At 41.9% G+C, this 17,322-nt stretch overlaps 1 protein-coding gene across 1 annotated transcript in view; it reads left to right on the forward strand.

The window, feature by feature from the left end:
- The first annotated feature begins 2,632 nt into the window (after positions 1–2,632).
- The window catches only part of LOC138301115 (F-box only protein 6-like), an 88,818-nt gene continuing 74,128 nt past the window's right edge, over positions 2,633–17,322 (forward strand). Inside the window, exons 1-2 of the mRNA XM_069241245.1 lie at positions 2,633–2,865; positions 15,294–15,605. Coding sequence (XP_069097346.1) covers positions 15,347–15,605 — 259 coding nt within the window. The 5' untranslated portion in view covers positions 2,633–2,865; positions 15,294–15,346. The remainder of the gene's footprint in view (positions 2,866–15,293; positions 15,606–17,322) is intronic.

Raw genomic sequence — 17,322 nt, forward strand, 5'->3', positions numbered from 1 at the left:
CCCAGGGATATATTTTTTTTTTGGTTTATTTTTATTTTTTTATATGTGGGGAGCGACTCCTTAGGCAAGGGTCACCCCCCGGGGAGCCAAATTATTTTTAGGCCATTACTGCCCACAGGGGGGCAGAAACCACTAGACACCAGGGAATTTTAATTGTTTTTATACTTACTCATATGGGGAGTGGCCCCTTGGGCAAGAGCCGCTCCCAAGGAGGGGCAAAACATTTTTAGGCCATTTCTGCCCCCACTGTGGCAGATCGGCCTAATATAATTAGGACGATCTGCCCCCAGGGTGGGCAGAAAAACCCCTAGACACCAGGGATAAAACATTTTTGGGGTAATTTTTTTTATATGTGGGGAGTGACCCCTTAGGCAAGGGTCGCTCCGGGGGGGGCGAAATTGTTTTTGGGACATTTCAGCCCCCCTCAGTTGCAGAAACCACTAGACACCAGGGATTTTTTTTAATCATACTTACGCATAAAGGTAAAGGGTAATGGCCGCTCCCCAGAGGGGGGCAAAATATTTTTAGGCTTTTTATGCCCCCCCTTGGGGCAGAAACCTCAAGACACCAGGGAGATATATATATATATTTTTTTTATTTACTTTATGTTTTTATGTATGGGGAGCGACCCCTTAGGAAAGGGTCGCTCCCCTGGGAGGGACATTTTATTTAGGCCATTTCTGCCCCCTTTGGGAGCAGATCGGATCCTTTTTTTAGGGACAATATGGCCCGGGGGGGAGAAACCACTAAACATCAGGAATTGGTGTTTGTGTATGTGTGTGTTTTGTTTGGAGGGGCAGCCCCTTGGGCAAGGGTCGCTCCACATGGGGGCATATTACTGTTGGCTGTATCCGCCCCCCATGGGGGCAGACCGGCCTATTTTTGGAATGCCCATCTGTCCCCAAGGGGGGCAGAAAGCCCACCAGTGAAGAATTTTTTTTCAAAATAGGAGGGTGGGGGTATGGCCATACCCCCTCCCCCCAAATAAATGGGACCAAAGTTGTCCTGCCCAGCAGTGGGCATATGGGGCAATTACCCCTGATACACACCCCGGGGGGCAGAAAGTCTACTAGATGCCAGGGAATACAAAAAAAAAAAAAACAATAATGGGGTGTTGGCTACCAACCAGTATGGCCCTGGTTATACCCCCACCCCAAATGAAGTGGGTAACAGTCTTTCAGCTCTCCCCCGCACACTTAAACATCTTATCTAATGGCAAGCAAGAGGACATTTAATTATTTTGGGTCTTGGTTTTACGTTTGGGCCATGAGAGCTTGGTAACTCTCAAAAGTGTGCCACTTGGAATGTTGAGGGCTGCGCTTTTTGGACTTTGGGACGCTGCCATTTAGAAACATCCACAACACCTAGACACATCTGAAAACTAAACATCTGGTTGATTTCAGGATAGTGTGCTTCACGTACACCCCACACCATTTTCTTTCCCACAATGCCTTGCAAACCTCCGACTTTGCTGGGAATCACACATTTCTACTACATTTTTGTGATGTAACCCTCCGGAATCTGCAGGAATACACAAACTTCCTACCTCTCAACATTGTCTCATCTATACCGATAAAAATTATGCTGCACTTGTCAGACTACATTTTTTTTATTTCAAACTGGCCTTTTGGACCCGCTTTGGTTCCCCCTCGATTTCCACATGTTTTTGGCTCTTCCCTATCACAGGCACTTGGCCCACCTACACAAGTGAGGTATCATTTTTACCGAGAGACTGAGGGGAACATTGGGTGGTAGGAAATTCGTCCCGGTGCGGTGATGTCAAACAGAAATGTGGAAAAATTTAGATTTTTTAGCTAAATGTGAGGTTTGCTGAGGATTCTGGGTAAGAAAACATTGGAGGATCCACGCAAGTCAAACCTCCCTGCACTCCCTCTAGTGTCTAGTTTTCAGAAATCTCTGGGTTTGGTAGGTTTTCCTATATGGCTGCTGAATCCAGGAACAAAAACGCAGGTGCCCCCCCTCCCCACCAAAACAGGTAGTTTTGTATTTGATATTTTTGATGAGTCCAGATAGTATTTTGGGGCATTTTCTGTCACGAGACCTAGGCCTACCCACACAAGTGAGGTACCATTTTTATCAGGAGACTTGGGGGAACGCTGGGTGGAAGGAAATTTATGACCCCTTGGTGAATTATGAATTTTGTCTACATTAAAATGGGGTATGTCCCAGTAAAATGCCAAAATTGGGTTGAAAAATTGTGTTTTCTGATTCAAGTTTGCCTATTCCTGAAAGCTGGGAAGATGGTGATTTTAGCACCGCAAACCCTTTGTTGATGCAATTTTCAAGGAAAAAACTACGAGCCCTCTTCTGCAGCCCTTTTTTCCTTTATTTGAAAAAACTAAATTTTTGCTGCACTTTGGCAAATGTCTTGGTCTCCTTCAGGGGAACCCACAAAGTCTGGGTACCTGTAGAATCCCTGGGATGTGGGGAAAAAAGGACTCAAATTTGGCTAGGGTAGCTTATGTGGACAAAACGTTATGAGGGCCTAAAAGCGAAGAGCCCCAAATAGACAAAAAAATCCCTGGCACCTGAGAAGGAAAAGGCCTGGCAGCGAAGAGGTTAAACATCTCGTTTGAATCTGTGTTGCTGTGACTGCGCGCGCATGCGTAACATCGCGTTGGGGGAGCAGAGAAGGACACTAAAGCTGAAACATGCAGGAAGCAGCTGAATGAAAAAGCACCCTCTGACGTAGGGGGTACACATTCGGACGGGGTAGTGTCAAGAGGCAGCACACCGGCTCACACAGGAAGAAGAAAAGTCCACGGTGCCGTCTCGTCGGACTTTGTTCTGATGACATTTGCAGGACTAGAGAGAAGCAGGAGGGATACCTCTGTATTCTGAGAGGTAGTACGCGCAGTCCTTTCCCGCTTTGATCAGAAATTGCTCAGCTGTTTTGCCTCTTGTAACTGAGAACGCTCCCTCCCCCATGTTTATAGGAAGAGAATGTTGCACCAACCCCACCATAATTTAATAAGCAGAGTCGTTTCCTCCATGACATGTTATACGATTGCAGCCACCCGTTTACAGGAAGCGAGCGCTTAATCCCCGGCCCTGCCGCACCCGTGCCCGGAGGAAGCTTCCTGAATGACCGGAAGTTGTAAGCTTGACAGGTACAAGTCGGCCCGGACTAGGAGGCAGATTTGCCGCTCCGCCCGAGGGCTGTGAGGAACTTGAAAGGTGGTAACGCCCTTACACCCGAATCATAATTGTCAAAGAAAGTACTGATGTCACATAAAGTGATGTTTTATGACTGTTAGAGAGTAGTTGCATGAGCAGATGAGGTTAAAGTCATTACCGCAATACAAAATCCTAGTTCGTGATGCGAGTTATTACTAAAAAGTATGGAATCCTTCAGCCATTTTCTGAAATAGTTTTGGTGGCTGAACCAGCCATTCCGCGATTTCGCTCCGTTCAGCGTAGCCTACAGAATAAGTATGAATACGTTCCGAAGACCCGATTCGGACAGGAGACTCCCGGCTTTTAAAGCAATACATTGCTTTGTTTTAGTTGCCTCCAGCCTGAAATTGCCCATGCTTCAGTAGAAGTCAATAGTCAAAATACATTTTTCTGAGTTCTTTTTAAAAATCTCCCAGTTTCATGTTCTAAAATATTGGCGTGTATGGTATTTCTGTAGCGCGAACCTCGCCAAAAGGCAGTGGATATGCTGGCAGGTTAGGAATGACAAGTATGAGGGTTACTTTCAGACAGTCATACTGGCATAGTACAGTTCCTACTTTTGCCTTGTAAGCATTGCCCTGCTGGGTTCTGCTTGGCCATGGTCTCATTACAAGTTGCCTTATCTATTCAGAACAAATTGTCGATTGGATCAGTGGGTAATAGGGAGTTTAACCGGCGACAAGAGAAGCATGCTTGAGGCTGGGTATATGTTTGTGTGTGTGTATGTGTATAAATATATATATATATTTGGGTTTTTTAGGGGTGCAGCTCAGCACACAGTTAAACTGAATCCAGTGTGCAGATACGACATTGAGGGACGTTGCCCTACGACCCTGGGGGAAGACAAACAGATGTTAAGAAACACCGAGCAGCTTGAAATAAATTAGGATTGCTATTCGGCGACAAAGTTGTCTGTTTTATTTTTTAGGGAGCTGCAGGAATTAAAATAATTGCCTGGCCTCCTTCTTGCGCATGTGTTAGTATAGCGAGGTCTTACTTACCCTGCAGGCATAAACCTGGGTACTGACAACACATTGGTGGGCGCAGAGTGTTACTGTAAAGAATACGTTTACTTTTTGGGAGTTAACTTGATTGGCCCAGAGCGGGTTTGGAATACCTCCATTAAACTAAATGGCCTGGGCGGAATGGGACAATGTAGGAGTGGATGTGGAAGTTACCCCACCACTACTCAGCATTTGCTGTGTGACAGAAGGGCAGGTGAGTGGGAGAGGAGTTCAGTACCTTCCTTTCAGGTTAAGGAAGCTGTTGCTGCATGGGTTTCCCAGGATTGGACTGTTTAGGTTGGAAGTTTACGTTTTGATGGGGAAGCCGACTTCAGTGTTAACTTGAAGGCCTCCCTTTTTTTATTAGGGTCGAGCCTGCGTTGCATGCGTTGCATGCGTATCGCAGCGAGACACTTTAGGGTTTAGAAAAGGGCTCGGAGCCCTGTCGACGTCACGTCAGTGTTTTTCATTGGTTCGTGGGCTTGCCTAACAAAATCTGCTTGCTTTCATTAGTCGAAGGCATGCATACGTCATGCCTTTTCCGGTGGCTAGCCCTCCTCAAGCGCATCGACCAAGTACAGAAAACATGCGAGGCTCGCTGTTTTCTGTCTGGCTCGTGGACTACTTTTTCACTAATTTACTAGCGCGATTTCGCTTGGCAGAAGTCAAGCGCTTTACATAGTTAATTGCACTTTTTCGGGTTACGTACATAAATGCACTTTTGCCGATAGGTGAAAAGTCGGGTTAGGAGTTTACAACGCTATCAGCTCTAACATGAGCAAACGCGAGACCCGCTGCATTGTAAATGCTTGTTGGAGCTTGGAAGGCAGGAGCCAGCACATCTCACATTTGGTGTGTCCGTATCGGTAGGTCGTGCCCGCCATGTCAGGCCTAGTGTGATGTCTTGCGCTGGTGGATTTGTTGTCAGGCAGTGAGACTCTGAGTTTGCTGTTGTGCTGGACAGATAAACAGATCCTGGGTCCACACTGAGGATGGAATCAGTTAAACAGGCAGGAGCAGCAGGTCTGCTTTATCATCTTTTTGCTGCACTGCAGAGTGCTGCCTGCCGCAGGAGCACCCTGCCAAATAGGACATTGAAAACAATGTTCTTAAGTTTACCGAATGCGCCTTTGGTGTTATGTAGTGCAGCAACAAATCATGGCAGCAATCTCATTATATAAGGGCTCTGATAATAGCCTCTGTGATTATTCCAGGGCTCATACTATAGCAGGATTTGAATACTAGCAAATCCCTTATTTTGCCAGCTTTCCAAAGATGCACATACTGCACTGTAGGTAGCAGTAAGAAATAGTTCCAGGTTTGGAAGGCCCTTTTGAGTCTGTGCAAACCTATGAACTTGCATGTTTTAGGGTTTTTTACTAGCTCTTCTTTAATTGTTTTCCTTACTGAGAAAGCTTGGGAACAAATAATTGGAGGGAAAGTGAACTTGTAAATGCTCAACAGATTTTCGCATGAGCAAATCTAGACATACATTTTTGCTTGAGCTAAAAAGTAACTTACAAATATTTTCGAGGAATACCATTTCCCAGCCTACTTCTGTACATTTTTGTTAATTCATGAGTTGTAAATCTGCACTAATGCAAGGACCTATACCAGGGGTGCACTTTTATGACTTCCTTTAAGAAGTGGGCCCCTAATTAGGTCTTGTGTTAACCAAGACCTTTTGACTTTATTACACCTCTCTCTCTCTATTTATTGACTGGCTTCACTAAGAGTGACAGAACTGAGCTCTTTTACAAGGAGAATTTTGGTGCATAAAGTTTTGTTCAGTGCCAGGAACTACTGTGGCAATGTGTTTATTATTATTATTTTTTTTTTAAAAGACCCCAAAAATATTTTTGCTTTTGCCAATGTTTGCTATAATAGTGAGGGCCCGGTAGCTCCCACAACAAAGTTTTACAAAAACCATGTCAAAACTAGACACGCATTGACAAAATCAAAAGGCTGACTACCAATGTCGAGCCTACTGACTTTGACAATGTTTATTTTCATGCTTCCCATAACCTTGTTGAAATTTGTTACACTGATTTATTTTTTTTCCCATTATGGATCTTTTTTTTTTTTTTTTTTTTTTTTATAAATACAAGCATGCTTCAACAGATTCTACTAAATTATGCTTCAGAGAAATGGTACCTAAAAGTTTACAGTAGCTTAGCAAAATGTTTTTTCCCTCATTAAATTTTTTTAATGAACGTTTTGATTTTTGAAATCAAAGAATCCTCAATATTTCTCTTAAGCTTTTGCAAATATTTGCATCTAATCCGAGAACATTCTGGGAGCATTATATGTCGCCTCACATGTTTTAACTTCGCGAATGCGTGTACACATTTTTACACTGCAACTATTGGTTGTGTGAGCTTACTATATTTCCTTGGCGCGCACGCTCACCCTAACAATAAAGGCTTTGCATTAATGTACCATAAATACAAGTTCAAACAGTATTAACATATGGACACAAAAGTTACCTTTACAGTAGACTGTGCCCTTCCCTGATCCATATTGTGGTTCAGTAAACTGGCCTCCAAAGAGTTTGTGCTGCAGGGGGTTGGGATACTTGTCTTAAGGACAAAGTAAATATGGAAACTTGTTGTCATGGACACCAAACAAATGTCCTGGACGTCGGGCTGTAGAAATTGCACACCCCTGATACTGTATTCCATACATGCCAACATTTTAGAGCAGGCAAGTGAGAGATCTTTAAAAAAATAGGTGGGTGATTATATTTTCCCCACTAGCTTATATTGAAGCTGTAACATCCTGTTTGAATCAAATCTATTGGTACTTACGGAGATACAATCCTCATTCTTTGTTGGCAGTTTAATAACATAGCGCTAAAACAGAGTTCAAAACTCTTTTTTTGTTTGCGCTATGTAAAACTGCCAAAAATAAAATGCTGAGGCATGTCACAGGGTCTAATCTTCCCTTCCAAGTACTAAGACAGAGGGCCTTATTACGACTTTCATGGAGGGGTTTCCTCCATCACAAATGTGACATATCCCATCCGCTGCATTACGATCTCTAATAAATAATGGGATCATAAATAAGACGAATGGGATAGCCGCCACATTTGTGATGGAGGAAACCGCCGTCAAGGTCATAATAAGGCCCAAAGTGTTAATCTTTGATGTCGGATGTAATTCATGGAGGGGGAGATTGGCGATGCTGACAGGCATCAATATTTTATTTTTAACAGTTTTACAGAACTCCAAATTGGGTTTGTTTATGTCGTCCGGAGGTGGGAGACTATCCTTGAAGTCGGTAGTGTCCTGCCTGAATCTGGTGGGTTGGCATGTATGCTAATCCTACAGTGAATGAAAATCTGTCACTAGAATGAAAGCAACACTCCGATCTAGAGGTAGGCCTCCTTGAGTTGGACTGACATATTTGCTAAAGTAATTTGATTCAGTAGTGTTTCTGAGTTGGGAGTGACGTAATTCGTTGAGAAACACAGCTGCCAAAGTTATAATGGTAGTTTTCCATCCACAATGACTGACATTGATTGACAACATTCATGTTTTATGAAAATGGCCACGTTTCAGGAAAACATGTGTGATGCATAGCCTCGCAAGACGTGCACGACAAAGTCACAATTAGCATCAGGAAGAAAGTTAATTTTTGATATGTTTAAATACTGTGAATTAAAGTGCACCGTTGTTGCTTCCCACTCTCTGTCACATGAGTAAAGATATGCCGCAGCAACGAAGGCAGATTTGGCAGGTGGTCAAAATGAAACATGAATTTAAGGAAGGATATGAGTACAGAATTGGGCTGTAGCTAACGCTTCCTATTATTGTACATGCCACTATTATTGTCAGACGAAGACGCCTCGAAACATGCGTTGGATGAATATTAATTGGCTAAAGTCTGTGAAACTGTTGCCTCGCGTGAATGGGATGAAATTGCTGTGGCATAGCAACAAATAAAACGTGCTCAGAGTATGCAAACATGCAAAAGAATACTGGCTTTAAATTTTCTAAAGGAGCTTTAAAGTGGACAAATGGGTCACAAAGTTAGCTCTAAGTTCTTGTTGTGTATAGATAGCCAACCTGAAGTGCTGACATGTAGTGAGTTGCAAGGCCTGGACATCACAAAAAGGGGTTTGAAGCGCATCGAATGACATGAATGTTGAATGCAAAACGCCAGACTAAAAAATCTTAAAGGCATGCAATTGTCATGTCAAATGCCTTTCTCACGTGTTACCATATTTCTAGCGTTAAAAAAGCTATCATTAGGGTTTGACTGCCCAGTAGTTACATGTGACAAAGCAGTAGCAGGGATGCGTGAAAACATTTTACAAAGTTTATAGTATCATTTGAAGAGCCCAGATATTGGAATGCTGTCCATTTGAAGTCCACTCTAGAGTATGTTGACATGTTAATCTCATTCCAATATTGCTGTTTTATCAGTCGACCGTGTGTTGACATCAGTGACTTGTTCTTCCATAGTACAACATCCAGGACAGTTTCATCTAAACATAATATGTTCTTCTGTCCAGCATCAAAAACACATTAAGAAAAATCACACAAGTAAAAGTACATATCTGAGAAACGGGGGGGTCTCATTTCCTCCCCTTATCTCCCATGGAATTGGTGTGAATCCAGAAGCAGGAAAAAATACTTATTGCATAGACTTTGGGCCAAGTAAGGGAATCAGTGGTGTGGACTCTATGAAAGAGCATTTGTGTATGCTCTCATTTTTGCAGCAGTGCGGGTTAATGCACATACGGCAGCTTTCTGTGTGTAACATGTGGGTCACAAATTAATTTCCCACAAACTGAACTGCATATATGTAAAAGGGTTCCATGAGGGTGATGTTAAGCCATTTCTGCATTTCAGCCACCCATACTTGGTAGGGTGGGACTATTGGGGCTTTACTTATGAAACCAAAAGGCCTGACATAGCAGGTCTGACTCATACTCACCCCAATCCCATGGAGGCGGTTATGAGCCAAATAATTTTCCTGTCTGTTGTTCTGGAGTATTATCTCCCCCTGTGGTGGTGCAGAGCAAGCTAGTCATGTGAACACATGGCATGGCACTCAGAACATGATTTCTCTGCAGTAGGTGCATGAACACAGCGCCTAGCCTGTCAACGTTATCATGATGGTCCCTGACATAGCTATATCAGGCCCCGCTTTGCTGTATATTTTTATTTATTGGGCTAATACCAGAAGTATAAATGTGAAATGATGTGGATGGTTTTGTTTCTGTATCTTATTTGTTAATTATTTATACTGTCGCCTCCTGCTTTGTATTTGGCCAAACAATACAGTAAAGAGGCAGATGGGTAGGAAACACTTGAGGTGCCTATTTTTGTGGGTAGGTGGTGTTACTTGTCTTTGGGATTCTAGGGTATTTTGCAAACAGACCAGTTTTATGCTTGAGGTATTTCTGGCCATGCTTCTAACGTGTCTTTAGACCTGTGCTGCAAAATGCACCATTTTGATCTCCTTTCTTTCAAAAATTTGTAGTAAATGTATGCTGTAAAATTCACCATTTAAATTAATTAAAAAAAAAATCTGATGTGGGAAGGACCACCTCTCAGACTTCCATTTTTTCCATTTCAGGCTTGCTCGCTACACTTGCTTGCAGATTACACTCTGGTCAACGATTACTGCCCCACCACTTATAAGATCCGCCACTTGCCACTGCCAGTATTTCTGGAGCCAGTGATTTTGTGTCCGGAAAAACTGGACCACTAGCAGTGTGAAACAGGCATACCCCTCCACCCCCATGGAATATGGCTTTACCGTACTCATAATGGGGTTCTTACAAGTGATAGATAACAAAAACCAAGATTGGGCTGAAAGTCGCTCTCATGACATCAGCTTGTTTTTGGTATTCTTTACACCTTTTTACAGTTCCTTAGCCCCAGTGGATGGATATTTATGGACCCTTGACAAGAGGATGTAGCCCTCATTTTTCTTACGTAATTTTTTTTTTTTGTTTTAAGTGAAACTAATCGTGTTGCTGCATGGTGGGTACAAGTTATGGTGCTTTTTAGGTCGAGCGCGCAAAGACTTTCACCTGTTGTAAGTATTGTGGGCTTTTAACCACACCCACCTCACGCCCATGACTTCACTCATTCGTGGGCTTGCCTTTCAAAATTCCCTTGATGACATTGGTAATTACATTTGGGGCGGGTTTGTTACCGCCTTGCAGACTGACCATGTTACATGGATAGTCACACGATTGCCGAATATACTTCAGCATGGGTGAACTATTTTTTTTCATTTGTCTCTTCCCTTCATGCTTCATGGCAGCCACAGCCCTCGCAGCGCAAATAGTGCATACTCCATCGGCGGTATTGGAGCGCTGGTCACATTATTCACACTATTACCTAATCATAGTAATTTTTTTGGGCTCTCCCCTTCACTCTCCTCCATAACTTTCCCAAAACACTTTTATAATTGATAAATGCTTTACTAAAACAAAGCACAGTAATCCGCACAGCGGGAGAGCCGATATAACAATATTCACTGCACTCAGGAAAGGTGGCCCCATAATGCTTTGAAAGCATTCTTTTTTTAAAAATTTTGCCCTTAACTCAGCCTGTGGTGGTGCTAGGAAAATGGGGACCACCACCAAAATGTTCAGTATGACGCACGCTTTCTGTTTAGGTCATCTCTCCGTTCCCACATGAGGTTAGTGGCGATCCCAAACCTACCATCATTCAGCCCCTTTTTAAGCTTGCTAATGGCTGGAACGTTTGTTTTATAGCTTGGAATAGTTTGTGTTCTAAGGGCCTTAGTATTTCAGTAGGTCTGCTAGGCCTGTACATAAGTGAGGCACTTCGCCCTCTAGGGGCTAAATATATGGTTGCACTTCATTACTTTGAGCCATTCTATTTTCATGTGGTTATTCCTTCTAAGGGCTAATTATATTGTTACATGACCATGTATCTCACAAATTATATTTTTATTGTGGTGTCCTCCAAGAGCTGTTCTGAGCATTACAATCAAGATACTACAATATTTGCTGCACTTCCCATAATGATTTGCAGGGCAGTCTTTTACAAACATTTTTGCTCAAAGCTCAGCTTGTGGGGGCCCTAGGACAATGGGGTCTCCTTCAAAACGTTTGCCACAACCTGCTCTATCTAGATCATCTCTGGGTCCCCACACTAGGTTAGCGGGGACCCCAGAATAATTAGCCCTCCCTCCATTCACTGTCTTTTTAACCTCTCTTATGGCTGGGACTTTTCTTGTACAGATGTGAGTAGTTTGTGTTTTAAGGGCCTTGTTTGTAATATCATTGCAGTAGGCCTATTAGCTCAAAAAATGTGTAAGGCACTATGCCTATGCCCTATGCCCTCTAAGGACTGAATATATGATTACACTGCAATACTTTCAGTCATTTTCCTTTCAAGTTATGCCCTCTAGGGGCTAACTATATGGTAACGTGATCATGTTTCTTACAAATGCTATTTTCATTGTGATGTCCTCTAGAGGCTGTTCTGAGCATTACAGTCTAATGCCAAACATTTATTAATGAATTTTATTGGGTTTATATGAAAATTATATATGTTTTATTAATCTCTTATTGCAATTATGACCATGATTCAGGCCAATGTAACATCCTTATTACAAAGTGACTGTTTGAACACTCTTGCTATGTTGGGTGACCCTCCTCCATGGTTGTCTTGTTTTGGAAATTGTGTTAGCTAGCCAGCAACTCTGATGGTGGGGCGGTTGTATTCTATTGGAATTAGCATGGCAGACTTAAAACTCCAGTTATAAATTTACAATGCCAATAGCTCTAACTCAAGCAAATGCAAGGGCCATTGCATTGCAAATGTGTTTTTTTTTTTTTTTTTTTAACAGAACCACATATCATTCTTCGGTTTATACTTTTGGCCAATGGTCTACTTACCCTTGGGGTCACTACAAACCCTAGATGACCACTTTCTGTGGGGAGTGGGCATCACCTTTTCCAGTGTTCCTAAATTCCACCACACACAAGATGGCAGAATTTCCTAAGTAGTGACCACTTCAGACTGGCCACCCTAGTGGTGTTCCAAGTCTGGAAGTTTGACACACCTTCTTATAGCTAATTTTCTTAACCTGTCCAGGTACCAGATGGGCCATGGGGCAGGGTGGTTGGTATCTTACTCAGATCTGCAACCCAAGGTGATGGGCTCCTTCCTTGGAATGCAGGTCCTCCTGTGAGGAGAGCAGAGACTCTCCCCCTGGGTGGTCAGATTCTCATCTGTTTGTGGCAGGCTAGCCAGAACCAGGCAGTGAGCTCGCCAGCAGATGGTAGATTGTTTTGGGGGGCACCTATAAGATGCCCTCTGGGTGCATGTATTTATAAATAAATCACTGGAATCAGTGAGGGTTTATTAATACAAGATGTTTGATACCAAACATCCCTGGGTTCAGAGAAGCCATCATGTAGCTAGGGAACTTGTATTGACCAGTGTCTAGCACATGAATTTAAAATGGCTTCACTGTACACTTACTATGCCTAAGAATTGACAAATACATAATAGGGGTATATTTGCTCATGCATATGAGCCTTAGGGCTGAAGGCCTGCAGTATGGGTGACTTACATATATTACAAGCAGTATTTTAGGGGACATGGCACACAAGTGTGTGTCATGTCATGTTTTTGATTTTGGAAGCACATTGTCACGCAGCCTGCAATCGCAGTCTGCATAAGGTTGGTGCTGAGTCTCTCAGAGTGGCACACGTGGGGCTGCAGCTCTGAGGGGCACTCTTCAGTACCCATGCCTTAGGTACCAGGGGTACCATTTTCTAGGGACTTATAGGGATGCTAAAGGGCTTGGTCACTTTGGGTATCGTGTGACCAGGTGTCTTGTTTTAGGGAAGGAACACTGGAGACCTGGTTAGCAGGAGCCCAGTGTACTTCAGTCAAAGTTGCATCTGAAAACAAGAGGTCTATAAGAACCAGAACCCAGCTTCCCTACACCTTGGTAATCATCTAAATGTCTCATCTGGGAGAGGGTGTATCATTATGTTAGGAAAAAAACATTATGCCCAGAAATGCAGTCTCTTGATAACCTTGTGAAAACAGCCCTTCTACATCTCAAGATCTCTTGTTCAAATTAAAATATAATAGTGGTAAAGGACCAGTTTGTTCTTCAACAGCCCTTGCATGCAGAAAGAGATCAATCAAATTCATAACATTTACATTGTTTTCTTGTTCTCCTTTTCTGATTACTTTTATGTCTCTCATATGCTCAGACTTGCCACCCATTTCCCCGAATATCAAGTTCTGCTAAAGTAAAAGAATTAGGGTAGCTGCAAAGATCAATATCTGGATGTCTCTCCTCTTTTTTGCTTCTTTTTAGTAACTTAATTTCTATTAACTAGTAACAAATGCTTATCCTGTATCCACTGCATTTGTTGTCTACTCTGCACATATACAGAATTCTGTCTTTTCCGGTTTTGTTTTTCTTTTGTCTTCTTGCAAAAAACAGATAAATCTTCTATGCACTCAGTGGTTTTCAGTGTAAGTTATTGTTGATTTGCTGTATGTACAAATAAGAAAGAAGAGGGGGTTTCTCTTGATATCTCTCTCTCTATATATACATATACTGAGGTCTCCTCTTGCATTCTCTATTTTGCTGTCTTTCAGTCTCAAATTATATTCTGATTGGTTCTAGTAAGGATGGTAATTGTCTGTCATTCCACAAAGCGACACCCTGGTTTCATTTCCAAAACTGTGAAAAATGAATTATCTTGGCATACATTCCTTTTAATCAAATTTGTAAGCATCTTGTGAAATGCAGTTTTTGCTTTTTTATTATTTATTTTCACATGCATTTTTGTATTGTCTTGCACTGCACTGCATTGTTTTTATTATGTCTTGTTAAAGTACTCTTATGTGCTTCAAAGACCTGTGCTTTAAATAAATGTTTGTAAAATCTAAATTATTACATGGCCTGGTGGATTATCGTTTAATTTTGAACATTATATATAGCTTTTAGTATAATATCATAATGGGCAATCTGCCCTTTTCAGTGGATTTCTCCAGCTCCTTTTCAATGAACCACAATATTTATCTTAAAGTGCACCCTATTATATGAAACTGTAACTCTGTTTCCCGAAAATAAAAACGTAGGATTCCAACTCTGAAATCCTCTTCTCTTAAGAGACAGAAACCTTAGTCATGTTGAGAATATATTGTAATAAGAGGTAAGTCTGATGTAAATCCATAGAACTATTAATGCCGAAACATTCTGACATAGAATCAAAGTTAGATTATCCAAGGCATATAAGATATATCTCTGTTGCTGGATGTCAGACCTTGTTTTACTAATGGACTAGGTCTCTTTAAGAAAAAAAAAAAAAAAAACATTCTGTGGTTTAATCATATTCTCGTTCTTTCTTGCCAGGTAGGATCGATTTCAAAACATTTATTTACATAAATGTTTTTATCACTTATTTATTTTATCCTCCTACCCATACTACCCATACACCTCTCCAGACCCTCCTTTTTTTTCTACTAGGTTATTATAACTTTCTGTGTGACTCTTTTATGAAAAGAAATCATTTTTGCACCACAAATTTTAATAATTTGTACTTTCGGTACAGTTAAGTTAGTGTTTTCCTGTGCAAGCTCAGGTTTGCAATGAGAAATACAAGTCAGCATTTCTACAGCTAGATTGCAAGACTTTTTATTTATTTTTTTGTATCTGTTGCCAAAAATTCTATAAAAGTTTTTTTTTTTTGTTTTGTTTTCTTTGTATTCAGTATTGTTAGAATTGATACATTTCCAAGTGGATATGGTAAATATGGAAATGTATAATAGTCTGGAATACACAGATTATTTTTTACCGTAAACCTGGCATCGGTAGTATGCAACCCTGCAGCATGCGGGGGGACACTGTTATTATTGAAGATGGACCCAGACTTAAAAGGTTTATTCTTCAGATATAATGTAAGTGATGAGAGTTTTGCGTAGGCTAATAAAAATATTTGTTAACTGAGTCTTTTGTCACGTAACCTAAATTTTAAACGTTGACTATGGATAGAATATCAGAAAACAAAAGCAAATTATAGAGAAACTAGGATCTGATCTGTTTTTAATTTTATTTCTTTACCAGATTGTTACGCCTTGCGTTTCCCTCGCCTGGGCGAGCCTTCACCAGTCGCCTAAATGCAAAGCATCAATGATCTTCCTGAGGATGTCCTGGTTGAGGCCCTGTCTCGAGTTCCATACCAGGACTTGATCCATTGCTGTAGGCTGGTCTGCAGCCACTGGAGAGATGTGGTTGACTTACCCACCCTTTGGAAAAGGAAGTGCCAGTTGGAGGGTTTTTTCTACAATGGTGGCATACGGAATCCTGATGATTGGAGATGCCTTTACGTCCTCTTCAAGCTGAAGAAGAATGTATTAAAGAATCCTTGTGCAGAAGGTTTGTGTCGCTTATGCCAGTCTGGTCTCTGTAGAGAAGAACGGGATACATAGCAAAAAGCTGCCAAGTTGATATCTAGTTTCTGTCATAAAGTTAAGTCTTTTGTATCCATCCTATATGTAATTGATAATTCCATATATTTAACAGGTTGCTCTTTCCAATTTTAACAAATTGGAGAGTTCCTCAACTCCTTGGGTAGCAAAAGTGAGGAACTAGAGAGGGTATGGGAGCAGGATGATTTTGGTTATAATTTCCTAAATGTGCAGTGATATCAGATATGTTGGGATTTGGATGTACCACTAGGGTTTAATACCATATGTCCCTGGTATTTACTGCCCCTGGATGAGGGCGAACAGAGAGGGACTCCCTTTTGGCACACAGGAGGTGTTTACTAGCCATCTGCCTCCCAACTGTCTGGAACCACAAGTGCATTAAATTGTTAAGCCCCAGCCTACCACTTGCACAGCAGGAATTGGGATCTCTCCACAATAGGCGGGGAATCAAAATCACAAATCAGTTGATATCAGGCAAGTAATAAGGTACAAATTAATCACCTTAATTGCATTTGTTTGGATAGTTCTCAGACCTCGGAGAATGTCCAAGCTGACAGGCACGACCTAGACACATTTTTGAACAGCGCACAAAGTGGTCTTAAATATCAAGCCCTGACACTTTTGTAGCTCTCTTGCGGCCTCAGTATATCGCCCATGCACATTCATGGACTTCCAATCACCAGCTCTTCTCAGTTAGGAAGAGGATCCATTGCTTATTGGGATGAGAACAGGGTAGCCAGACGTGTTGCCTGGAGAAAGGAAGACCAACAACGTAACAAGTAACACTCATTGATGTTTTTCCCCACCCTCAGAAATATTACAAAGGACCCATCAGTGATTAAGTAGGCAGAAAACAAGCACTTCCTCGTGGCATACGCTCTCCCCATCTGGGAACTATAGGAGCAGCAAAAAACTGAAGAGGTGAAGAGTCACCATGACACCTGAGCCCAGTGAAAGGATTGTGTGTTAGGAAGGGTTTTAACATCAAATAAAAAAAATACCCTGCCTACTCCAAGAAATGTAGAAAAGATAGACCGCTTCTGATAAAGGATTTCCCAGGAAGAGCCACATGATCAGTCCCCCAACTATTTAGAGGGCTTGTTTCCATATTGAAGAGTGGCTTTCATGAGCGGTCACCCCTTGGCTCACTTGCCCGGCCATAAGTGGATCCCAAAATCATTCTCCAGGGAAAGACTCCGCTTGCATTTCAAGTCGTTTTTTTGTTTTTTTTGTCACAACTGCAAGAAAGTCCTTTCAAGGCCTCTGTCTTGATGAATGAAATTCAAAAACTGACTTTGATGCTCTATGTAACAGCGTAGAATAACTCTTTCCCCACAAAGAGAAAGTGAGAATCCACCTTAGTAGTTACCTTTTGCAGAATTATGGAAAACAGTCACTTTTCATTGAAGAGCAAGATTTCCATGGCCGTACGCCAGGCAGCTGTTTTGGTATAGCCTACTACAACACTGATTTGAGAACTGTTGTCTCACGCATTTCTCGGCAGATAGGGTGACAGGAGCCACACAGAATGCCTTCGCCATAATTTACAGTAGCTCAAAGAGTCTCTGCATTTGCTGTCTTAGGTGAAGCAAACCATTATTGCAAATCCTCTTGTCAGTCTCCTTAATTGATAGTGCAGACCCCTTTAGGCGTCTGTTGGGGGA

The sequence above is a fragment of the Pleurodeles waltl genome, chromosome 6 (assembly GCF_031143425.1).
Source record: "Pleurodeles waltl isolate 20211129_DDA chromosome 6, aPleWal1.hap1.20221129, whole genome shotgun sequence".
Taxonomy (NCBI): Eukaryota; Metazoa; Chordata; class Amphibia; order Caudata; family Salamandridae; genus Pleurodeles; species Pleurodeles waltl.